Source organism: Cyclopterus lumpus, chromosome 6 (genome assembly GCF_009769545.1).
Source record: "Cyclopterus lumpus isolate fCycLum1 chromosome 6, fCycLum1.pri, whole genome shotgun sequence".
Lineage (NCBI taxonomy): Eukaryota > Metazoa > Chordata > Actinopteri > Perciformes > Cyclopteridae > Cyclopterus > Cyclopterus lumpus.
Window position 1 is genome coordinate 21,860,198 of NC_046971.1, and position 24,773 is coordinate 21,884,970.

Consider the following 24,773-nt stretch of genomic DNA (forward strand, 5'->3'; position numbering starts at 1 on the left):
ACTCTCCCACGTTGTGTAGAGCTGAAGTAGTACTTACTGGCTGAGTTATGACTCGTCAGAAAGCAACATTTGAATATTACTTGGGGAAATATCCTGAAGGGAGTTTTGACCTGACAGATTATGATTAACAGATCAACAAACATTATAACAGTGGCTTGCTGTTAAGAGCTCCAAACTGTGCATGTCATTTTGCTCGGACGTGGAGGTACCTTGAATTATTGTTCTCGCCGCCGAGAATGTGTGTTTAATGCAACCTTCCTTCTGTCTCCCTCTCCCTTCTCTCTTTTGCCTGCTGCCTCTAGTATGAAGAACGGCTTCACATGGAGGTTGAGAGGACGTTGGTCAAACAGAACGCTCTCGCTGTGACCGGCAGCCTGCTGGAGCGCAGAGACTCGCAAGGGTCCTCCAGAAAGTGGCACAAACTTAGCCAGTATGTTCATGCACGCACGCACGCACACACACACACACACACACACACACACACACACACACACACACACACTTTGGTTGAACAGATGGCCCAGTCATTCGTCTGAAAGAAGAACTGTGTTGGGAATTCAAAGAGTTTGTGTTAATGCTAATAATATCTGGCTGGGTATTTTTTTGTTCTATAGTACTTGCGCATATTTATTTTTTGACTCATACCATACCTCTCATTGTCCCTTGTGTATCTTCACATGATGTAGGAAATAATCATGTTGATGTTAAGGCAAAGAACTATGTTTCAGTAAATGAAAAAGAGTTTGGTCAGTTTTACACTATTATGTGCTTCGAAATATACATTTAAATGACATGGGACATTTTGTTAAACAATAATGTTTCATGATCATGACAACATTTGAACAGTTGCCAAGCCCTCCGTCAGTAAACTAGCTTGTGATACGGATGTTGCTTGTTCTTTTCTTATTCGTCTTTCCTTCCCTAAGTACTTCTTTTCCCTTCCCCAGGTTCCTGCTCCCAGAGTATGTTTTGGATTTCGGTTGTGTCATTCCAGGCAATGTCCTCAGTCACACTGTGAATGTGGCCAACACTGGGTCAGTGGCTGTGTCCTTCCATGCCAATGGCAACCCTCTAGCTGGAACAGGTAACATCACTCACAAACTTGTGATGCATATGGCATTCATAAATCGGCAGTTATTGAGCTTGAGGACACGCAGGAAACTAGAAATGCACATTTCAGCAGCCCTCCACCAAGGCCATTTCCCAAAGTGGGAAATAGTGCGTCAATCCGTCCCGTGATTGAGCTCCCAAATGTCTCTCAGCCGAGTCAGCTATCTAAATAATTATTGTGTTTTGGTCTAAATCTGTGACTCTCAACCCATTAATTTGAATATAATAGATGGAAATATAAAAGAGCTGTGAAATAAATGTGGCATTAGGAAATAAAAGTATTCTGAATAAATAAATGTCAAATTATAAAATAAAAGTCACCTTGGAGAATGCCCTCCAACATATAGAACATATTTATTTAAACTATATTGACTAATTTATATATGTATATGTATTTATATTCTTATTGCCTGATTTATATATTTCAGGATGTATTAGGAGGTACTGGTGGGATTGTATTTAACTTTGGACAGAGCTGTTCCTCCTGTATCCAGTGTTTACATTCAGCTAAATGAACCACTTCCTGGATCCAGCTTCATGTTTAACAGACGGACATGACAGTGTTCATCTTCTCTTCCAACTCACTGTAAGACAGTGAACACGTGGATTTCCCAACATGTGAAACTGTTTTAATTAAGCAGGAGAGACACGATTACCGATTCATCATTTTGCTGATAAAACCTAAAGTCAGATGAGTGAATAATCTTAAAGTGACATGATAGTACAGAAAAAGGATAAATGATGAGGTTTGATTGATGCATTGTCTCAAAGGGAAGTGCTGCATCATCAATGGGGTAAATCTCTCGGTTTTCAACGGGCTGTTTTATTTTCTACTTCCTCTCAATATTCTACATTTTGCCTTTTTGAATAATAGTTTGAGTGTTTTGTTGTCTCTTCAAAGGATTCAGTGCAGACATCGGGAGAGTGAAAAACCTGCCCTGTGGAGGGACACAGTCTTTCACAGTTACATTTGCCCCCCAGAGCACCAACCTGAAGGTGGGGGACACAAGTGTTGTCATGCCAATAAAGGTACGCATTTTTCTGATTGAGTGCAACATTTCAACATAATTGGTTCATTGTTACCTTCGTTGATCCGTCACATTGTGACTCCGTCTCTACGTTGTCTTTGTTTGGCTTTGCAGGTCGTAGGCGGCCCGATGGTCCAGGTGCGGCTGCGTGCAGTGGTGACTGTGCCGGCCGTCACCGTCTCCACGGATGCACTGCAGTTTGACACTGTGCCGTGTGGCATGTGTCAGGTAATACCGTGTGACGGGATACAGTCAGGTAGCCCTGCAGAGGTTTCTTGTTAGGTTCTATGACTGAATGGAAACGCTGCGTTGGAAGTTTGGATAATCTCTGACACTGATTTGACTAAAATCAGATAATTGCACACGTTTGCAACACTTTGACTGCTTTTTATATTTCAATCTGTGTTATTAACATGCAAAAGTAGGATAACAGGAAGCACACATTCTGTATACAGCTTCACACTGCTGGGTCTGTGCATGGCACGCTAATGAGGGGCACTAATTAGAGACCAGTATGATGCCTCACTGTGGTGCCATCTTGCGGTCAGATCGGGTCAAGTTCATCATTTCAAAGGATTTCTCTCACCAAGCTCATACTGCTTGAACTTGGTTGTGGCTATACATCTTTGAATAAATCAAAGCACTGGGATTAGTCATTTAATGCTGAAGCAGCATGAACATCTTGTATTTACTGAATATCAATTAATTCTGTTGTGGCCAAACTGACATGAGAATGCACTCAGGTTGTTGTTGTTTGTTGTTCCCCATCAGATGAGGACAATACAGCTGTTTAATCCTGAGTCTGTGGCGTGCTACTGGAGCATAGCTGAGAAGGGGAATCCTCTCACAAAGGTATAACAGCTGTCATTCCATGGACGTCTTATTTCATTTTTCCCTCTCATTTTGTTATATGATCTCCAGGTAACAAAACAACTATCTCTACATGGCATCTGGCGTCTTTAGCTTTTGGAAAAAGAAGTGTTTTGAATACAAATACAGACATAACTGCATTTGGTGTTCTTGCTCTCTGCCAGCGTCAAAAGGACTTGCAGAAGCAGCGTCCGCCTCCCGTGGTCTTTAAGATGATCCCCAGCTCTGGCATGCTGTCCCCTGGTGAATGGGTCAATGTCCAGATAAAGTTTAGCCCTGCTGAGGGGGTAAAGAGCTTAATTGACAATACATAGAGCATCATGGCATTGCATGGATTGGTGACCGACTGTACGTGTCTCTGCAGCTTCCGTACAACAGGCAGCTACTGGTCCGCGTGGCTGAGAGCAGCCAGCAGGTGATTATTACAGCGCAGGGTCGGGGTGAGGAGCCACACCTCGAGTTTGGCACGTCGGTGCTGGAGCTGGGGCCGTGCCAGCCTAACAGCACTGACGTTGAGGCTGAGGTCACCGTCAAAAACCCTTGCTCTTTCCCCGTTGAATTCTACTCCCTGGAATTCGACACGCAGTATCTCGAGGAAGAAAAGGTAACATGTTTAGTCACATGTTTTTACCGAATCTATCCAACCACTCTTTGCCTCTTGGAGATTCTTCTCTTTTATCTTTTTTCCTCACAACCTTTCATTTGTTAATTTTTGTGGGGTTTTTTTGGGGTCCTGATTTCTTCCCTCCCCTCTCTTTCCCACTACTTCCTCCCATGTAGATCCTGCGTCTGATGCAGGGTTATGACGAGAACAACATTTTACTGCTGCCTCCCAGAGCCCCTGGAGAAAGTCTACCCACCGAACTGCTCGACTACTACCGGGAGCACTGCTCCCAGCTGAAAGATGATGGTAGCTTCAGGCGCACATGATCATCAGGCACCGAAATCGTATACCATCAGGTGTCTACATGTACTGTGTGCATACCTTGTTTTAATCAAACATATCTGTGTGCAGCAGAGATGAATGAAGGCCTTGAGAAAGAAGAAGCCGTGACGAGTGAGACATACAAGGAAGGAGAGAGGTCAAAACTAAATGATGCCCACTCGCCAGACAGAAAAGTGGAAGAAATGCACACTTTCAGTGTGAAACCAGCTGAATTACGTGAGTGCAACGATTTTAGACACAGAACCTGAAAGTAGCCTGAGGTGAGTGCAATTCACTGTATTCTGCACAGGTACTGTGTGTTTCAGTCATGCTTGTTCTTTCAGTCGTTCCTAAGATGACTAAAGAGGGACGTCTTGGGGGACTGGGGCCGCTCGAGATGACCCCCGTCTCCAGAGCAAATGCCCGCCACATGTGTGTTGATCTGTCACATGAGGGTCTGGCGGCACGCAACCACAGAGGCATCGCTGTTATTGTGTATGGAGCCCCACTGACAGGTGAAGCAATTCATTGACTCAAAAGATACTTCAGAAAGATTATCCTGGACAAACTGGTTCAGAGAATACAACTTAGTAAAAACTTAAACAAAATGTTTTTCAAACTCGCCTCTCATACTTTACAGTATACATATTATATACTTTTTAAATACCCAGTAACCTGTGATTGATAAGTATGTATTTGTAAAATTGTGTGTGTGTCCTGGTTCTCCACTTCAGATAAGGGCAGCACAGTGGCCGCTCTGGCAAGTCACTACGGAGGGGCGTGCCTGAGGGTTGATGCTGTTGTTACAGAGGTGCTCATGAACGGCACTTCACCTGTTGGCCTGACTGCAAGACAGCTCTATGACGATGCTGCTGCCGAGTATGCCGAGAAGAAGTCCGAGGAGGCTGGTAAGAATAAAATGCAGTGTCAACGCAGTGCAATGCTTAAAATGTGGGATTTGGTTTTTGTTGCTCTGTTTGATGAGTTGCAGGAGACGAGAAGTGAGAGAAGTGGCTCGTGACGGACAGACTAGTAATGTTTACTTCCATACGATTAAAAAGGCCTTTAATCACCAACCACTTCACATGGACAGCTCAGTAGGCAACAATAACAGGCTGTGGTTACAGTGCTAAGCAGCCCTGTGCTTGTAATCAGGCATTATGAATATTCTATAGTCAAACAGGACACCACTGCAGAGCATAATGTGGAATTACATCGGTAAATGAAGGCGAAAGTAAATACATGCATCTGCTTTCAGCTCCGACCACAGAACCAGGACCCGCAGCAGATCTAGAAGCCTCAGAACCAGCTCCACGTTCAGCTCGACCTTCACGCGACACTTTGGAAGTTCCTTCAAAACTCAGTGAGGACGGCTTCAGTGGAAATGACTCCAAGGCTCCTCGGCATACTGAACACACACACTTTGCCCGTTGCCTGGTATATTTCTTCATCCTCTGCTCATCTGCTGTTTTATTAGTGTTATGTCTAACCATTGTCATCCAGGTTTGTGAATTGGGAAACAAGTTTTGTAGGACTTTTTCTTTTACTAAATGAATTGAGGGTTTGAACCTACTTGATACATGTTTATCTTTCAAGAAATACTAATATAATAATTGAATATAATAAACCAATTGCTTGTGTGTGCTTTCGCCTTAGGGAGGAGATATGACCACACTCAGCAATCTGTTGCCTGAACAGCTCCTGGTTGATATCCTGGCAGAAAGATTTCAGGTGAGTTCACACACTGTTAGTGATGCAGTTTATTGTAATAGTATATTGTCACATTACAAAGATATGTATTCTGTGTAATACTTAAAAGGTGTTTCACCTCAGTGTCATTTGTGCTTCGTGATCGCAGCTAAGCGACTGTCACCGCGGCATCGTGATCGACGGCCTGGAGTCTGTGTTCGCTCAGTCAGCAGCCAGCACGCTGCAAATGGTCCTCAAGGCCCTTAATAACCGCAAACACGTCTTTGTCGTCAACCTTTTTGACTCCTACGCTGCCTTGAAGGCCCGGGAAAAAGCACAGAGAGAAGCCAAGGGTAAAAAAAAAGAAGAAAAAACTGCACCAGCTAATGCATTAATTATTTTACAGAGGACATGAAATTTATTGTATTTTCATGTGTAATCAGTAGGGTTTATGGCACTGTAAAGTATGTGGAGCTGTCTGTGTGTGTGTCCTTCAGAGGCTCTGCACAAAGAGAAGGCTGACAGGGAGGAGCAGTGGCAGCAGGAGCTGGATGAGGAGGAGTATGACGCTCTGCCAGATGAGGAGAAGGAGCGTATCGTCCAGCGACTGAGAGAGAAGCGCAGGAAACAGAATCTCAGGTACTGACTGGGAAATGGCCCAACACATCTTAACCCAAAACCTCTTTTTTCTTCTTCTGAGGTTTCGCTAGTACCAGTGTTTCACGTCGGATTCATCTCTTTCGTCATCTTCACATTTCAAATGATTATGAATGCAACCCTAATGCAGAAGGAACACCATGAGACAAAAAGAGATGACCAAAGAAACAACATAGTAGTTATGTACGAATAAACTATACAGAAAACTTTAAGGAAAGATATAGTGAAATAGATATCAGATGCGTCCGCATGAAAACCTAATTTAACCCTCCAGTTGTTCATGTTGTGTGCATGACTGTACTTGTAATGTTTTAGTTCAAACTGTTGGAGCTTTTAGTAGACGCAGTTTCACCAAATTATTTTTTTTATTTTAAACCCAAAGAATGTCACTAAAAACGTGTGACTGTGTGTGCGCCTGTGTGTAGGGAGCTCGAGCGTATAGAGAAAGAGCAGGAAAAAAAGAGGCTCCAGGAGGAGATGAAAAGGTTGAGAGAAGAAGAGCAGAAGAAGAAGAGCAGAAGGGGCGGAAAGAAAGACACTAACGAAGTGTTGAGGGAGGAGAAGCAGGTCTGTATATGTATTCCACACCAACACTCCTTAATGAGCAACACCTTGAATAATACTAATAATAATAATAATGTGGTGGTCATGAACCTAAATGCATCCAATGTGTGGCAGATGTCTTCCAGTGACAACTGTAAAGAGCCACTCGTGGATGCCAGAGAGCCGCCTAATTTAAATGAAGGTGCAGGCAAGGGCAAATAATGATGTGTCTTGATACCAGGACATCTTGAATAATATCCAGTAAATAGTAGTGTATGGATCGTGATCTGATTGGCCAGTTGCTGACATATGATCCGCTTTGCCGCTACAGTGCATCATAGCAAAAAAGCTGATGATTTACAAAAGCAGACGGAGGAAAGCAAAGCTGTACATGCAGAGTCTCCTCAACCTTCAGACCAGCTGGAGAGAAAAAAGGTAGGTTCACTGCTCAGCAAAGGCATTCAACCACACACTACAAATACACCGTATGGGATTATAGAATATTAGGGTATATAGAATATTATCTTTAGTTTCAGTGCCGCCACACACAGCATCATCCTTCCCAATTGACGGTACCATTGTGTACCAGTACAGGAGGTTCTGATACTCACATCTATTTTTGTAGGTATTTTATAATTAACTGGGAGGGACTGTTATAAACTACTAGCTACTTTTTTAAATATATATTACTGGATAGAGTATGATCTACTGAGCATCACATCTGGAAAATGTGGGGGAAGATGGTGTAATGAGTTCTGTAGCACTTTGTAAATCTGCTGTGAATAATTGTTTTAATTACCAACACTACGGGATATGCTGACAGGGACAGATTAAATAACAACTGGTTACATTTGTGTTTTTACTGTGGAACAAACCCCAGTCCAGGGAAATAGAGTATTGTCAGGAACCTATTGTAGAAGGAGAGCCTGTATGCTACCGTTTATTACTGTGTGGAGTACAACATTGTTGCAGGTTTATATGAAGCTGTTGTCATAGATTACAATAAATAGAACAGTTGTCATGCTGAGTTTCTACAATAAATACAGCTGGACTGAGAACCAGCAGGGGCCACCTTAACGGCCAAGGCAGCTGGAGAAAATGATCGATTTCACGTGTCCTGTCGCACACAAACACACAACAATTAATTCACTGCAATTTTTTGGGTCATGTCATAATTTTCAGCACATCTCTTCAAACATGCATCCAGGACTGTATGCCAAAATCACAGCTATGGCAAACATCTTTATGGCGTCCCTCAGCAACAGCTGCAGGAAAAAGAGCTTCATAAGTCATATATTCTGTTGCTTCGGCCACACCAGAAAAAAAACACCAATAAATGCTGTTAAATGCCGATGACCACTTTGTAAAACCCTTGATGTTTTGACTATCCACCCAATCCAGTCCATTGTGGATGAGCTGCAGTCTCAGTTCAGTGTGTATGAGCAGAGCCAGGAACAGGTGGAGCACATCTTGCAGCACTGGGACCGAGCCCGCGGCTTGTTGCTGGTCCCACTCCCCAGTGAAGAGGTCCCACCGGTGTCGGAGGATGCCCCGACAGAGAAACAGGTGAGGTTGATGACCGTCAGTCGTGTTTTCTCTGTAATTAAGTGAAGACTGACTGGAAAATTGGGACATTGATGAATGTCTTGTTTGTCCTCTCGTAAACGGCTGCCTGCCATTCACCAAGCAAGTTATTTTTAAATAACATCAAACCCAACAAAATGTTCCAACCATCTGAGGTTATGAGGATAGCACAGACCTGCCAAATGCAAAGCACTGTCGTGGGGAGATGCCTTGTCCATGACAAAATGAAAAACAATACACTGTCCAATTACAGCTTGAGGGCATCGCTTCATACTGCTTCTGATCAGTTCATGAAATCCATATAGCATCTGAAGGTAGCAGGACACATTTGTTTGAATCTCTAAGAGACCTCTGAGAGACACCAGACTGCTACAGGATAACCACATAGTAGATATCTTCACACATCAATGGGATGGGAAGATGCATCTGCCGTGCATTCACACCATTGCTACATGACTTTACCTGGCACAAATTAACAAATTCCAGTGACGCGGCATTGCTCTGATTAATAACTAATATAATTCCTCTTTTAGAAGTTGTAACCTTTTACACTATTATATTACAGTAATACGTTACTGAGAAACGTGTTACTGCGAAACATTGTTCATCACCAACTTGAGACATCATCACTCTCTGTGCACAGACTGTTAGCAAGAGGAGCAAGAGAGCCAGCAGCAAGATCATGTCCCCAATGCCCAGTCAGATGGCAGTACCAGCTGAAGTAGACATGGTGCTTCCACAAGACGTTATCCCACATATCGTCCTGAATGTAACAGGGAAAGACTATCCGAGTGCTGCAGAGCTGCTCGAAGGCAGCACCCTGCCTCCATTGGTCGAGGTACGGATGATTTTTTTGTCTTTGTAGTAAATATAATTTAATCTTAATCTTTTCTAAAATGTTGTCTATTTCTTGTTTTTTCATCAGTTTATCACCAAACTAATCTGCTTTCTCTCTCCTCTCTGATCTGGTTAGGTGTTGGATGGCTTTGGCTTGGGACACAGCAGCCCACCCATACCCCCTCCCATCACTTTCTCTATGGTTCCTTTTCCCAAAAACAGGGAGCAATCTAACAGTCAACTCACCTGTATCTGTTTCACCTTCCTGGTTCCCTCAGGGCCTGACGAACACAACAAGGAGAATAAAGATTTGGTGGAAGACTTGCAAGCATCAGCTGTCAAGGTGAACACACAAGTGCAAAATTACCAGCGTGGAAGTGACAATCTTTTCCAAGAAGCAGCAGGATTTACAGGAAATGCAGTTTTGATTTGAAAATTAATCAGTGCTACAAATTTACTCTTAACAAACCTATGTCAACATTAAAGATTGAAAGTGGTGTTTGTGTGTGCGCACTAAAGGAAGAGGCGGCGGCAACAGTTTCCAAAGGTCGCAGCATGAAGGAGAGCAGAGAGAGTCAGAAGTGCAAGATGCAAACTTCTGCCAAGACGAAGGCAAAGGGCTCGGACCGGTCTCGCTCGCCTCAGTTACGCGTCTCCTCCACATCCGACTGCACTGAACGAGACCAACACCAAGAGGACTTAGAGCTGAAACGCAACCAGAGGCAAGAAAAACACACAGACACACTCCACCACAAATAGTGTTTTATTCATTGCTATGTTGTTGTTGTTGTTGTTGTTTGTACTAAGTGTGTGTGTGTGTGTGTGGGTGCAGCCTGACAACATATAGGTGGGTTGTACCAGCCAACAGTGAGGTGAATATGAAGGTCTGGTTCTACTCAGACTCCCCAGGGAAGTTTGAGCAGACCTTCACCTTTGAGCTACTGGGGACCCAGAGACCGTACCAGCTCATCTGCAGAGGAGTTTCCACCTATCCCTCCATCTGCAAAGGCTACATGTCAGTCAGCATTGTTTAATAACTTCATGTGGAAATATGTGAAGAAAGAGGGGATATTGCTGTTACAAGTAGATACGACACAATAATTACATTTTGATGTTTCACCCAATATTTCTAAATAAAGAAACGTCAGTGTTCTATCAATTTAATTCAATTCAATTCAGTTTATTTTGTATAGCCCAATATCACAAATTACAAATTTGCCTCAGAGGGCTTTACAATCTGTACACATACGACATCCCTGTCCCAGGACCTCACATCGGATCAGGAAAAACTCCCCAAAAATAACCTTTGACAGGGAAAAAAGGGAAGAAACCTTCAGTAGAGCAACAGAGGAGGATCCCTCTCCCCGGATGGACAGAAGCAATAGATGTCATGTGTACAGATGAACAGCGTTACAGAGTTACATAAACACATTACATGAATATGACAATTTATGAATGGAACTCCAATCCATGAAACAGAAGAAGGTAGAGAGGAGGGGGGGCGGGGCGCATCAGCAGGGCCAACGCGGGAGGCCGGTTCACCAGGCATCAGACACCTCCAGGTCCAATGGACCCTATGAGACGTGAAGTCACAACGACTCCGGGGAGGAAGCAGAGTTAATAAGGTGCAATGGAGAGATGTAAATTCATCCATAAGTAGAGAGAGAAGAGGAGATAGGTGCTCAGTGTATCCTAAAACATCCCCCAGCAGCCTATAAGCCTATAGCATCATATCTAGAGGCTCGAACAGGGCAAACCTGATTCAGCCCTAACTATAAGCACTATCAAACAGGAAAGTCTTAAGTCTATTCTTGAATGAGGTTACTGTGTCTGCCTCCCGGACTGAAAGTGGAAGCTGGTTCCATAAAAGAGGAGCTTGATAAATGAAGGCTCTTCCCATCCTACTTTTTAGGACTCTAGGAACCACAAGTAGCCCCGCATTTAGTGAGCGCAGCTCTCTAGTGGGGCAATATGGTACTACAAGCTCCTTAAGATATGATGGTGCATCACCAATCAAGGCTTTGTAGGTGAGGAGAAGAATTTTAAATGTGATTCTTGATTTTACAGGAAGCCAGTGCAGAGCAGCTAATACAGGAGTAATGTATCAGAGACTGATTTCCTGAAGAATGCTGACAGCTGAACAAGGCGTTGCTGAAAATCGAGAGATTTGAAATTAATTGCCTGAAAAATCTTAAAGCCCAAATACAATTTGCTCAATTGGAAGCTGAATTGCATTACCTAACAGACATCCGCTATTTCTTTACAATTTTCTTTGAATACGAGAAAGTTTGATTAAATGTGATTTCAGTTGGACTTATAGGTACCGTGTATGCTTTCCCCAGGACTCTCTTTGCCAACAGTAATAAGGTACCACAAATGGAAGAAGTGCTCCAGAAGACATACGCGGTTAAGCCTGGATACTTTGAGTTTGGGCCGTTACTCTGTGGCAAAACCAGAGACAGGTGAGAGGCAGAGTGATGGCTGTGAATGGCGCAGTGTGTTCGTATCATTCTTCGCCTTTTATATTTACAGATTCACACGCGTTTGGGTTTGTGTAGATACAAGGAAAATAGTGACCCAGAGAACATGGAGCGACTGGTGATCCATAACAATTCAGGCCTGGAGGCTGAGATCCAGTTCTGTTTCCAGCATGATAGCCAGGCCGCCACATATCTGCTGGACCCTCCGACCATGAGTCTCAAACCTGACCAGAAACAGGTACCATACAGATCTCACCGCACAGGGAAATACAAGATTGAGAACATTTTGGTGTCCATTTAAGTTTTATGGATGCTTGTAATATTATAACAATGGTAAGTGTAAATATTCTTCTGTCCTGTTAGGAGTTGACAGTGTGGGCCTACCCAACACAACTGGGACAAATGGAGGACAGCATTGTGTGCCACATCAAGGACAATCCGGAGCTTGTCACCATCAATCTCTCCTGCTGGGGCGTTCGGCCAGAGCTGGAGCTGGAAAGCAAGCATTTTAACTTTAAAAGAACTTTGCTGCACAGGTACCAGAGACATTTTTTTTCCACAGTAGCTTGACAAGTGATATTCACGAAGCACAAGGGAACGCCCTCCAAAAAGGAAGCAGCATGATAAAGTCAAAATGCAGCAATTATTTTTTGAATTCCTGTGTAAACTTAACTGTCCGTCCCTTTGTCCTTTTCTCGGTCAACCTACCTTTTTCCTTCCTTCTCTCCAGGCATGACAGCCGCAGCGTGACGCTGCATAATAAGACGGCTCTGCCGGTGTCTTGGAGACTGCAGGGTGTGGAGGAGTTGAGTGATGAGTTCAGTGTGCCACAGGATGAGGGCATCATCTCACCCAACTCCTCTTTCCCACTGAGCTTGCACTTCAGGGCTAGTAGGCCACTCCACATTAAGAAGATCTTACGTCTGGAGGTATAGTAAAACTATAGAAGTACACATGCTGAAATGAATAATAAATATAGCGTACAGTTATGGGGTCAGATCAGTCTCAATAATTGCAAATGCACACACAGAGACTCACGAATGCAAACACAAAGATTCACAAATGCGCACAGGACAATTCACAAATGTATTACAATGCAGACATAAATATATTAGGATGTATATAAATGTAAATGAAAAATTGCAAATACATTTCTGCATTTCTATGTGGATTGTTTGTGGATTTGTATGTATTTATTTGTGGATTGCACTGCATTTGTTTGTGGCCGGATTCGCAAATGCGTTTTTTTTCAACAGAGACCTATCTGTAGCCAATCAGATGTCGCTACTCTAGTAGCGCTGGAAGCGGCAGTCATTCAGATGTCAAATTCACCGAGCTGTGTGAGCCTACGGGTGATGTTATGAACCCAAACACGAGGGTGTTAGATGTTCTGACGTTTGTGGGATGTCCACATCAAGTATAAAACAGAAATAGTGGTTATTTCTTCCATGGTGGATGGCGGAAATGATAACTGTTTCCACGGAGTAAAGCCACAGAGATGCCACGCCCCTCTAATGCACAATTGAAGCGAATGACGCTCATGTGATTGGTTGAGAATGAGGGCGACATCTCATTGTCTACAGATAGGTCTATGTTGAAAAAACTGCATTTGCGAATCTAGTCACGGCAGGGGAGTCTCATAAATCCCACACACACATGTGGAGCAATCCACAAACAAATGCAGTGCGATCGACAATAAATACATACAAATCCAACAAATCCACAAACAAATAGAAGAATCCACATAGATTTTTCCTTTACATTTATATAAATCGTATTTTTTTTATGTGTGCATTGGAATGCATTTGTGAATCGTTATGCGTGCGCTTGTGAGTAATTTATTTGTGAATTGTTCTGTGCGCATTTGTTTATCTTTGTGTTTGCATTTGTGAGTCTCTCTGTGTGCATTTGCAATTATTGAGACCGATCTGACCCCATATACAGTGGGCAGAGTCGATGCAGATATGTGTCAAACTGAGTATTGCACCTCTCAGTTTGTATTTATATACAGTATGCGCTGTGTGTTTTCTTTCAGGTATCCGATGTGGAGAAGATTCTAGGCATCGTGCACACAGAAAACATACAGGTCACAGCTGAAGCCTATGACATAGCTCTGGACATCACACCAGGTAAGAACTGGGAGAGCTAACAAACATGTCCTTCCCTAACTTGCAAGGCTTATAAATCTTTTAAAGCACATGTAATTCAGATGGATATTTCAGTCCAGAATCTTCTTGCTATGAGGTGACAGTGTACTATTGGGTTGCAATGATAATTAACATAATACACTCTTGTTTCTGTGGCAGATGGCTGTCTGGACTTTGGAACCATTAAAGTCTTTGAAGAGGCCAAACTGTCTCTCAAGATGAAAAACCAAGGGAAATATGAAATAGCCTTCAAGTGAGTTACTGCTACTTTTTGACTTTAAAAGTATCAGTTTGGTTTTCACATTGAACTACCGTAGAACTAACACAGTTGTTTCATTGCATTCTTCTCTTTCCACAAGGTTTGCATTGCAGCAGACCGACCCAAACCAGCCAAAACTGGACTCCTTTTTCACCGTGTCACCCCTGAGTGGGACTCTAATGCCCCACGAGAAGCCCACAACAGTGCAAATACTATGCAGACCGAACACAGAAGTCTTAATTAGAGCGCAACCTATCCTGTCTTGCCAGGTCAGAGCCATACAACGGTCTTACTGATTACAGTGTTGGAGGTTCAACTATATATTCATAGTCATTCATAGAAACAGTTTAGAGTGCACTCAAGTTACGATTTGTGTGTCCTCTTCTGCAGGTGATTGATCCCAGCATTGGGAATGGAGGAGAACCCGTAGCCATCCTAGCCAACAAGGTTTCAGTCAAGTCTGTCTTCTCCAGGTTAAGGCTTGATTCATATTATCTCTTCTGTGTAGCATGCATTAGTATTTCAGGAACAATATTACAAACAATGTCTTCTCTCTTTGTTTTTTTTAATCATTTCGCATTTGCCCAAATTATGAATTGCTGTGTGTGTCCTTTAGGTACAAGATCACACCTGCATGTGACCTCAACTTTGGCCCACTGGTCTATGGCCAAAAGAAAAGCCAGAGCTTCACTATTGAGAACAATGGAGACTTCGAGACCCGTTTCATCATTTGCCACATGATCACGGACCCTGCGCCACTGGGGAATGCAGGGTAGGAGAACAGAACACACACACACACACACACACAAAATCTTCCCTTTTCCAAAACTAAGATAGAATGAAAGGAAAAAAAATGCTTTAAAATCACAAATCTAATTTTAACGTAATGGAAAATAAAAAAAAAGTAGCAGCTCGGTCCAGGTGTTCTGGGCTAAAACCATTTCTGCTTCCACAGGTAACAAAATCCTGTATTAATATCTAATACACCTTCGAAATTAAGTTTCAATGCAGCATCGTGTTTCCAATCCCTGCAAATGTTTGTTTGTTTTTTTGCCTATTGGTGGGAATGTGCTGCTTTTATGATGATGATTCCTGTAGTGTGAAAGTAAATAAACAATACAGACTAAAATTGACAATTTATATGACTTTGGCTTATGTATTTCCAATTTAGTGGTGAGCAAGACCAGAGTCATTTGTGTGATGGTGGTGGCTTTACAGTAAATGGTATTGGCAGGCAAAAAACGACTTGCAGTAGCTAACTGAAAAGGAAAGGGTAATACAAACTAATGTGGCTTGTGTTCAATATCACATCTTTCCGGTACTTTAAATTGTTTATTACGTTCAATATTTTAATTGAACAAAACATGCGCTTTTGCCTAAATTGCAATCAAGATCCTAACTACTGCTTGAAGTAATGACAAGCTGAAGGTCTTAAAACTGCCATAGTCCTCCTCCAGAATATGTTTGCTTAAAGATGTTCAACATAAATTGTGGTTTGTGTCCTCGTGTGCCGGTCTCAGGGGTCCAGGAAGGAAGATGCCCCTCGAAAGCCATGCAGAGAGACTGACTGGTGCCAGTAGCAAAGTGAGACGTGAGTCTATCCAGAAGGACATGAGGATGACACAGGTGAGAGACTGCTGGTGGAGACGACCACAATGACACTGCACTTTTCTTATTCATGCAGGTTTAGTTTGGACAGTTCTCTCAGGGTCTGTCTTTGTAAGAGTGTCAGAGAGCCCATTTTCTCACAGAGATAATCATTGAAAAGCACAACGTGCTAGTTTGCTCCAATCTTCATGGTGTTTTGTTTTAATCAATCAAACGTAACATTAGCTTTGCTGACCTGACACATTTACTAAAGTAGAGCAGACGTTGTTCACAGCAGCATTGTAACTTGTCAAACAAAGGTGTTACTTATTAATTGATGGCTTGATGAAACAAAGCCATGGTTACTTTATTAGATCCGGCTGTGCTTTTCCTTAGATAACACGTTGTACGTGTCTGCTGTGAAAATGATAAATAAAAGAGTGCTCTGATGCTCGCAGGGCTGTGGAGGTTCAGATGACAACATTTTATTCAGAAGATACAACAACAAGAAAATATTTAAGGGAAAAAAGGGGTGATGCTCATCAAGCAAATTCAATATATATTTTAAAAAACCTGCTCTTGAGATCCATGTCAAGATACCAGGAGAGTTATTTGTCTTTTGTGTGTAATACCTCTGTTTTCATTCAGAAGCCAAAGAAAAAATGCATCAAAAGACTCTTATATTTACCCCTCTGATCTTCCCAGGTTTCTCTCCAGAATCGCCTCACCATGGGGGTGTTCTCACTGTCTCCCTGCAACGGGAACTTGCAGCCCGGCTCTCAGCAGGTGGTGACCGTGGACTGTGCGGCTGAACAGCTGGGCAAGTGGAAGCAGGGTTTGCTCATTGACGTCAGTGACCGTGATCCTTCAGACCAGCCGGATGGCATACCGTACAGACTGCTGGCGGAAGTCTGCAAGCCAGGTGAGAGATGTGTGATCTCACGTCCGTCCAATTGTTGTGATACCTCAGGAGCTCCTCCAGCGAACTTTCTTTAAATTTGGCACAAATTTGGCAAGGTTGAACTGATTCGAATGTTGGTGGTCATCGTGACCTCACAATTGGCCATAATTCAGGAGTTCATATGCCAATTTCAAACAAATGTCTAATAGGATAAAATGATGAAGTGATCATTTTGTAATTTTCTTTTGTTTTTGTGCCCCAGGTATAGCGTTAGACATGGCATCCATCTTTGAGGAACACCATTTGTGCCACAACAGCAGTCAGCTCTTCTCTGAGCAGTTTTGCAATGCTGAACGCATTTACGTCCGAGACAAGAACCAGTTTATTTTCAACAAAGTCCTGGTGGGGCGAACAGCCCAGGCCCGATTCAAACTCACGAACAAGAGCAATGTGCCCTGTGTGCTCAGCTTAGCCATCAAGTATGTTGGCGCTAAGGTAAGGCCTATAAAAGGATACACCAATACATGCGTCCAGGAGCATTTGCCGATTGTGGTGCACGGTCAATAGCATGTCACTTTGTTTCATTACAGATTTCCCGCAGTGCGGAGGTTTTTGATTTGTCTGCTACAACGCTGAGCATCTCAAGCCAGTCACACTTGTTCGCTGTGGTCACCTTCACACCTCAGATGATGCGGCGCTACAGTGCTGTGTTTGAGGCCACAATGGAGGCCACCAGCAGGTATGAGTTCATGTATGCTACATTTCTGCTCTCTGTGCTGTCGATTGGTCCATTTACTTCGACCACGACTGTGAGTGTACTAACAGAATAGCATCGCCTCTCGCTTTTCCTTGCTGACCACTGCCCACCTACTCTTCTCTCGGTCGGATCCAGAATGACACCCACATTCAAGAGCACGGTGCTTGAGTTCAACCTTGTGGGAGAGGGCAATCTGCCAAGTATACGTGTGGTGCGTCCAGCTCTGAGGAACAACAGAGGAAGACCAATGCTGCAGTTCACACGGGTGTTGGTCGGGCGCAGACAAACCCGGCCCCTGGTGCTGCTTAATGATGGGAATATTCCGGCTCAGGTATGCGGAGACTTTATCTTTTTATTTATTATATATTCAGCACATTTCTTTTTGCAAAATGACATATTTACCTACATCAACTATAAAAAACATATCAAAATCACCTGTATTTACATAAAAAATAATATGGTAGATACACTACACAAAAATGTGCTTTGTGGCTCTGTGTGTTGTGTAGGTCCAGATTGACATGCTAGATAAACATGGAGTGTTCACCCTCAAAGCTGCTCCTGGCCACACTTGCCGCTCCATCCACTCCACACAGATGGAGGGCCCAAATGACTCAGGTACAACCGTAAAACTCCTCTTCACAATTAGTAACAATTTGCACAATGGAATTGATCAGGGATGACCCACGTCTTGACAACTCACGTGAAAGAGAAAGAGAAACAAGGATAATGAAGGATTCAGTTGTGAATGTGGTCTTCCACACTGTCAAATCCATATTCAGCATCTCTCCTCCAGCATTTTGGGCTTCAGGAACGCAAAAGAATGGATTTTGAGGATTTCTACTCTCGGAATTTGCAGCTTCCATACACAACTATGAACGCTTGACAGGCTGCAAGTTTGTGCAAATTTGATGCTAATTTATCAACAAATAATTATTTGTTACTCCAGAAATGTGTTTCTGGTTTCACTGGAAAAATACTGTGATACTGACTAAAAGTCAATGATTTTCTGAGCTCAACATCGGCTTCTCTTCTTGCCATATATCTTGTTGATGACACTGCTCCGTCTTCCACAGAGCGTCAGTCGGTGCACCAAGCCATGCTGAGGCTGGATGTTAACGAGCAGGTGGAATTTGAGGTCAGCTTCTGCTCCGACAAGCCCATGAGTGTCACGGCCAAGATGTCACTGCAGGTGGAGGACAACCAGTACGGCACAACCCGAATACAAGTGACCGGAGAAGCTTACCAAGAAGTTGTCTCTCTTGACAACATCGGACAGGAAATAGATCAGGAGGATGAAGAGGAAGGTAAGAGAAGAAAGCAGGGCAGGAGGCCAATCATGTGAGCAGAACAGAAAGGGAGAGGTGTGAAGTAGCAACAGAGAAATGCTGTACGTGCTGGAATTTATTAATATGTACGCTTGTTTCTTATCCAGGAATGTTCTACAAAGTATGTTTCTTTCTGACAGGTAATGTAATGCTGAATTTGCTGAATTTTGGGGACTGCCATGTAGATTGTCCCTATCAAGAGAGTTTCACCATGACCAACCACAGCAGCGGCCAGGTAGTGCGGTTTGAGTGGCCACCTGAGGGATCCCATGTCTTCTTTTCACCACAGGTAAAGCATTAAAGGAAGGAATGCAGGTGTGTCGGTCTAAAACTTTGCTCTCTTTTTGCCATTTGCTTAGATTTGCTTTTGCTTATACTTGGCTGCATGTTATCAAAAATAACTTCCATTTTCTTACAGGTGGGGCACCTTCATGCTGGTTGTTCTAAGGAAGTGACTGTCACCTTTGACTCCAATGAGCCAGTGACGCTTACCTGCCAGCCAATGAGATGCAAAGTTAGTCAGGTGGAGTTCCAGCAGCCGCTAGAGCAGGTGTCCGACTGGGACGACCGGCAGAGGACGGTGCAGTGGCTGAATTCTTCCAAGCAGGCCTCAGAAGCACCACAGCAGCCTGGGATGAATAAGGTAAACATGACGACTGTGAATGAGATGGAGAGAGGAAAGAGTCCCGAGTTCTCAATAAATGTTGAACTTTGCACGCAGGGGATGAAGACGGATCCGGAGCCCTGCTGCTCTATTGTTGAGGGCTCCCAGTGGGAGTTGGAATTGCGAATCAGCGCAGTTTGTGACTACGTGAAGTTGAGCTGCGACACCGACACCATCCTCTTCAAAGACACCCTGCTTTACCAGACCAGGCTCCACCAGTAAGTCAGGCTCCACATATATGCTGTTTTATGAAACCAACATTTACTATTAGACAGCCAGTGATACCCCAAAAAGATTTTTAGTTTACTAACTATGCAAATATATATTGTGTTCAGCATCCTGAAGGGTCAGATATTCAAATTAAATCTGTGTGTCTGTGTGTGTGTGTGTGTATGTGTGTGTGTGTGTGTGTGTGTGTGTGTGTGTGTGTGTGTATGTGTGTGTGTGTGTGTGTGTGTGTGTGTGTGTGTGCGTGTGCGTGTATGTGTGTGTGTGTGTGTGTGTGTGTGCATGTGTGCAGACTGCAGATCGTGAATCATGGCACTGTCAAACTGAAATACTCCTGGAAAGTCCATCTGGATCCAAGGGACAACATTGTAAACCATGACCAAAGAGGTATTACTGCTCAGTAATATTATTGCAAATCATACGGTCAACTTGTCCTTGATTATCAGCATTAACTGTTAAGGGGGGTTGAAACTGTGTGTAAATGTGAACATGTGTTCGCCATGACAGATGGGACGCTCACCCCTAGACACCCTAGCGTGTTAACTAGAGCTCGCCCTGCCAGCGCTCTTGCAAGCAGGATGTCTCTTCTGACGGGGAATCCTGAGCTTCTGCCCATCAGCGTCGAGCCCAGCATTGGGGCCGTAGCGCCCGGTGCCACTCAGGATTTCAGCATCCGCTTTTCACCTTGGGAAGTGGCCCAATTTCAGGGCAGGCTAGTCAGCAGGTACAGTAAATAAGACAAAACAAAGAATAGACAAGTAGTGAATATTCAATACCAGAGTTCCTCAACCTCAGCCAAACTGAAAAGTGCCTCAGTTAAAAGAGGAGAGATTTCCCAAGATTGGAGCCCAGCCCGACTGCTTTTTCAAGCTGCGCCGCACTGCGCCTCGGGTTAAAAGTTGGCCCCACCTCCAGGCCTGCACTCTAAGACATGACAAATGACATCACCCTCTTTGACAGAAGGACTGTGAGGTCGTCAATGGAGGTCTTCACAACAGATGTGACACAGACTTTGTTGATTTCTTCTCTGTCTGTGTGCATTTGCCTTTTCTTGCAGTATCCCCAACTTGCAGGATGGAGATCAGGCTCCCTGTGTCTCAGTGTGTGGCCGCAGCATGTTGCCCCACTGCCACTTTGACCTGGAGGACTCAGACTACATCAGTGGGAACCGCCGTAACCCGGATTTCAGGGGCCCTCTGGACCCTAACACCAGGGTCGTAGAGTTCAACTCTGTTGGCTTCTCTGTGCCATCCACAAGGTAAAAAAAGAAGGAGATGAGAGCTTTTCCCCTCCATCTCTGTAAGCCCTGACACTTTGTACGTGTGTCTTCTCGCTTTACACCACAGACGTTTCAGTGTGGTGAACCCAACCAGTAAACCCTACTCATTCAAGTGGAGGTGTGAAGACAGATGCGCTGGCCCATTCTGCTGCCTCACCCCACGTGGCACCATCTTGCCTGAGAGTAAGGCGGACGTAAGGATGGAAACACACACGCAGTCAGAATAGTGGCGTAAAATACCACCACCCCATGTAACGTTTGTCCTCCAGTTTCCTTCAAAGACAGTATATCATCTAATTCACATCGGTCAAACACCTTTTTAATTGTATCTCCTCTAATCCATTTCCAGCTCAACTCATTTGATAAACTCAGCTCTAGTTTGCTTGCTTGCCACTCCTCCCTCCCGTCCTTCCACGTCTTTTATTCCTCTCACCCTTATTTTGTGTGTGTGTGTGTGCGTGCGTGGGTGTGTGTGTGTGTTTGCAGGTGTGTTTTGAATATGTAGCTGAGCAGCTGGAAGCGGCGGAGTCATTCTGGAGCTTTAGGATTGAAACTCTGTCACTGTCTTTCCCCTTCCTGTGCGTGGGCTCCACTAGAGAACCCCTTGTCTACCTCGACAGACCTCACCTTGACTTTGGAGAACTGCTTGTTGGTGTGTAACATACTTCGACACACACACACACACATGCTCACGTACATGCATTCACACCAGGACATCTAAAACCTCAGGCAACTAAAACCACTTGGTTAGGCTTTAAGAAAAGATCACAGTCGTGGCTGACTGACAGAAATATGAGCACCAATAATCCGGCCCTCCACCGGCAAAACTTTTGGCCCCATGATGTGACCGTAACAGCCAATGAGATGCAAAGTGTTCGCCTGCACAGGTCGTAAAGTGGAACAGGCAGTCGACCTGGTGAACGGGGAGGAGGAGCTCTTCCACTTCTCTGTCGTGCAGTCATCTCTTCTCTGTGACGACCAGCAGTCCAGCCTCATTGTGCAGCCCATGACTGGCGCAGTGGCCCCAAGAGACAGGTTAATGTCACAATAACATACACTAAACACAATGAAATGTTATGACTTTCCTTTTAAAATGCTTTATATATATATCAGTGTCCATTATTTTGAAAACACAATCACTGACATGTGCTGTAGGAATGAGTCCTAAAAAACCCAAATCAGCATTTCTGCACTTGTGCTTCCCTTGTCTCAAAGTCAATGTTTTTTAATGGGCTTTTGTTTAGATGTCTGAAATAATGTCTGTGGTTAAGAGATTTTAATGTTTTGTTCTACAGCATAAAATGCGTCTGCAATGTGAATTTTTCAAAAGAAAGCCGCTAAATGAGATTATAAAACGTCATCAGCCTTTACAGCCCCTTTGTGTATTCTCGTGTTCATGTCAACGTGGTGCAGTTTACACCGTTAGTTTTTTATTTATGTGTCAACACTCCTACCAATGCTTCATACATCATACAAGTGGTGTTCATTTGTGAAGATGATGTTGCTGAACAAAACGTGTTAGTATCATAAACATTCGGTTGACACAAAATGTATTTTTGGCAATAATCCAAAATGTAAAAATCCCATTAGTTTATTGTCATGGAACCAGCGCGATGAGGTGATTAACGTGTGAAATATCAAAGCTTTGTCAGGAAGTTGCACGTTGCTTTACTACTAATTCAATTTGTTACAACTCATCTAGCAAACTGCAGAAAGTCATAGGGAGCTGTAGATCTGTCAATTGCTGTGAACTCGTCGTTGCAGGTTGCCACTGTCAGTGTCCTTCACGCCTTGCCGGGAGGGCTGTGTGAGCTTCAGAGTGGTTCTGAGGGTGAAGAGGAAATCAGAGCCACTCGCGCTCACAGTTAAAGCCGATTGTTTCAGCATGAGAACCTCCGTTCAAGTTGAGAAGCCAGAAGGAGGCCTCAGAGAGATCGGCCCCGACCACAAAGACACTTTGGACTTCGGGAAGGTCAGCTCTCTTTCACAGGCACAAACACTCAGGTGCACGATCTCATTGCCTCTATGTGTGGAGCTCAAACATGACATGTCATCTTCCTGTCTGTGCACTATTTGTAGTTGGGGATTTCAGAGCAATCCGCCGTTAATTTCCTGGTGTCCAATCTGGCAAGATCCAGATTGGAAGTGAACTTTGACCTAACGGGTCCCAGTGAGCTGCTGCAACACTTGGAAATAAAGCCACAAAACGATAGTATTGAGGTTGGGAAGCAGCTGCGATCTTCACTCTTCTTTTGTCCACGAAGCATCTGCAAACTGCGGGATGTCCAACTGAGTATCAAGGTGAGATGCTGCCCTCCAATCAGGTTTGACCTCATTCTGCACTGACAAGAAAAAAACCTGTATTGTTCACAGGCTTTAAAAGCAAGTCAACAACTACACCTTTTACTGAAATATAAATGGTAGATTAGATATGCGTACAGTTAAATATAATCCTGCATTTACCAACGACATATAAATGAAATTCTCTTCATGTCACACCTTAACATTGTCCAATTGGGTTGAAGCTGTGTTTAAACTGATGTTCAACGTCCTTTCTTGATTCTTCACTCCCCCCACTCATGTAATCCCCTCTCCCTTGTCTCATCTTGTCAGATGAAGCACGGGCCGACATTTACATTTGCCATCGAAGGCGGAGCTGTAGCACCCAGTCTTGAATTCTCCTTCACCAAGCACAACTTTGGCAAGTGTTTCGTGCACAGTCCGGGCACGGTGCCGGCCTCCCAGACTTTGGTGATCAGCAACAAAGGCAAAAGGGACATAAGGTAGTTGTGTGTGTTTTTTCTCCATGCGTCAGGTAAAGGCGTTCCTTGCGTTAAGAATTGCTTTTAGTCTCCTCAGAAACTTTGAAGGGTTCTAATACTCTGATTTTTTCGACCTCCCTCTGCTCAGTGTCAAGTGCCAGTTCAGAAACACCTCTCACCTGGAGATGGACTTCCAACCAGATATTGTGTCCCCTGGTGGCGTGATGAAGGCAGCGCTCACCTTCTATCCTCGTGAAGCATGCCGTTACCATGAAAGACTCACCTTTGTCCTAAACAGCTGTGTCACGAGGCACGTGGACATACTGGGGCAAGGCATCGAGATGAAGGTGAGAAGGAAGAATCCGTGAATGTCGGCCTAAAATGACCACGTTAACGCAGTGCTTTGTAACGTTTGCTGAGTGGTGGAAACAGGAAGCAAATTGTATTCTCTTCTGAGCGATGAAGTGTAACACACTATTGTAACAGGATGTATAAAGGGCAACAGACTCCAACGCAAGACTGGGGCGGAGATGAAACGTGTCCTCAAGTGATGCGAAAACACTTTTTACTCTATCATGTATTACATTCTGATTCAGTGATGATGATTCAGTTATCCTTAATATCTATAATTCTGTCCTAGCTGGGGCTGGAGAACCCCAAGCAGCGGAAAGTGAAGCTGGGATCTCTGATGTTGGGTCAGAAGGTGAAGAAACAAGTGGTTCTGGTCAATCGCAGCTCTTTAGACCTCTCCTTCACTCTGCTGCTTAACACCAACACCCCACTGGCTCCAAGGGTAGGGAACACACACACACACACACACACACACACACACACACACACTCACACTACTAAAGAATAGTCTATGCAAGCAGAACTTCCATATTCTCCTACAGGATCTTACAGTCAGTCCTGCAGGTGAGCTGAACCTGAAAGCCCGTGTTGGTTCGTGTAACGTTGAGATCCAGTTCTCGCCTCGTCAGCACATACCTCCCTTCACCGCTGAGCTGCAGGCGGAGTTTGCAGGCCTGCTACACCCCCTGCTGACCATCCAAGGCTGCTGCCAGGTCAGGCTGTGAAGAAAACCTCCTGTCACTTTAAAAGGGCATTGTTTGCAAAACGCTTAATGAGGAATAGGGAA

General features: G+C 44.0%; 1 protein-coding gene across 1 annotated transcript in view; it reads left to right on the plus strand.

Moving 5' to 3' along the window:
- The window catches only part of hydin (HYDIN axonemal central pair apparatus protein), a 70,243-nt gene that overhangs the window by 40,652 nt on the left and 4,818 nt on the right, over nucleotides 1-24,773 (plus strand). Inside the window, exons 30-83 of the mRNA XM_034534667.1 lie at nucleotides 303-430; nucleotides 948-1,084; nucleotides 2,012-2,139; nucleotides 2,253-2,366; nucleotides 2,910-2,992; nucleotides 3,136-3,295; nucleotides 3,373-3,612; nucleotides 3,789-3,918; nucleotides 4,024-4,170; nucleotides 4,278-4,448; nucleotides 4,668-4,841; nucleotides 5,192-5,370; nucleotides 5,590-5,664; nucleotides 5,792-5,975; nucleotides 6,120-6,261; nucleotides 6,705-6,846; nucleotides 6,958-7,030; nucleotides 7,154-7,257; nucleotides 8,224-8,388; nucleotides 9,050-9,244; nucleotides 9,380-9,586; nucleotides 9,763-9,965; nucleotides 10,076-10,258; nucleotides 11,586-11,705; nucleotides 11,802-11,961; nucleotides 12,087-12,259; nucleotides 12,454-12,652; nucleotides 13,759-13,852; nucleotides 14,030-14,123; nucleotides 14,230-14,398; nucleotides 14,520-14,602; nucleotides 14,746-14,901; nucleotides 15,650-15,755; nucleotides 16,422-16,638; nucleotides 16,880-17,112; nucleotides 17,208-17,362; nucleotides 17,510-17,705; nucleotides 17,884-17,992; nucleotides 18,451-18,681; nucleotides 18,843-18,991; nucleotides 19,121-19,345; nucleotides 19,424-19,584; nucleotides 19,887-19,981; nucleotides 20,102-20,318; nucleotides 20,652-20,852; nucleotides 20,941-21,067; nucleotides 21,360-21,525; nucleotides 21,761-21,908; nucleotides 22,638-22,845; nucleotides 22,953-23,174; nucleotides 23,487-23,656; nucleotides 23,784-23,982; nucleotides 24,276-24,428; nucleotides 24,529-24,699. Coding sequence (XP_034390558.1) covers nucleotides 303-430; nucleotides 948-1,084; nucleotides 2,012-2,139; nucleotides 2,253-2,366; nucleotides 2,910-2,992; nucleotides 3,136-3,295; nucleotides 3,373-3,612; nucleotides 3,789-3,918; nucleotides 4,024-4,170; nucleotides 4,278-4,448; nucleotides 4,668-4,841; nucleotides 5,192-5,370; nucleotides 5,590-5,664; nucleotides 5,792-5,975; nucleotides 6,120-6,261; nucleotides 6,705-6,846; nucleotides 6,958-7,030; nucleotides 7,154-7,257; nucleotides 8,224-8,388; nucleotides 9,050-9,244; nucleotides 9,380-9,586; nucleotides 9,763-9,965; nucleotides 10,076-10,258; nucleotides 11,586-11,705; nucleotides 11,802-11,961; nucleotides 12,087-12,259; nucleotides 12,454-12,652; nucleotides 13,759-13,852; nucleotides 14,030-14,123; nucleotides 14,230-14,398; nucleotides 14,520-14,602; nucleotides 14,746-14,901; nucleotides 15,650-15,755; nucleotides 16,422-16,638; nucleotides 16,880-17,112; nucleotides 17,208-17,362; nucleotides 17,510-17,705; nucleotides 17,884-17,992; nucleotides 18,451-18,681; nucleotides 18,843-18,991; nucleotides 19,121-19,345; nucleotides 19,424-19,584; nucleotides 19,887-19,981; nucleotides 20,102-20,318; nucleotides 20,652-20,852; nucleotides 20,941-21,067; nucleotides 21,360-21,525; nucleotides 21,761-21,908; nucleotides 22,638-22,845; nucleotides 22,953-23,174; nucleotides 23,487-23,656; nucleotides 23,784-23,982; nucleotides 24,276-24,428; nucleotides 24,529-24,699 — 8,571 coding nt within the window. The remainder of the gene's footprint in view (nucleotides 1-302; nucleotides 431-947; nucleotides 1,085-2,011; nucleotides 2,140-2,252; nucleotides 2,367-2,909; nucleotides 2,993-3,135; nucleotides 3,296-3,372; nucleotides 3,613-3,788; nucleotides 3,919-4,023; nucleotides 4,171-4,277; nucleotides 4,449-4,667; nucleotides 4,842-5,191; nucleotides 5,371-5,589; nucleotides 5,665-5,791; nucleotides 5,976-6,119; nucleotides 6,262-6,704; nucleotides 6,847-6,957; nucleotides 7,031-7,153; nucleotides 7,258-8,223; nucleotides 8,389-9,049; nucleotides 9,245-9,379; nucleotides 9,587-9,762; nucleotides 9,966-10,075; nucleotides 10,259-11,585; nucleotides 11,706-11,801; nucleotides 11,962-12,086; nucleotides 12,260-12,453; nucleotides 12,653-13,758; nucleotides 13,853-14,029; nucleotides 14,124-14,229; nucleotides 14,399-14,519; nucleotides 14,603-14,745; nucleotides 14,902-15,649; nucleotides 15,756-16,421; nucleotides 16,639-16,879; nucleotides 17,113-17,207; nucleotides 17,363-17,509; nucleotides 17,706-17,883; nucleotides 17,993-18,450; nucleotides 18,682-18,842; nucleotides 18,992-19,120; nucleotides 19,346-19,423; nucleotides 19,585-19,886; nucleotides 19,982-20,101; nucleotides 20,319-20,651; nucleotides 20,853-20,940; nucleotides 21,068-21,359; nucleotides 21,526-21,760; nucleotides 21,909-22,637; nucleotides 22,846-22,952; nucleotides 23,175-23,486; nucleotides 23,657-23,783; nucleotides 23,983-24,275; nucleotides 24,429-24,528; nucleotides 24,700-24,773) is intronic.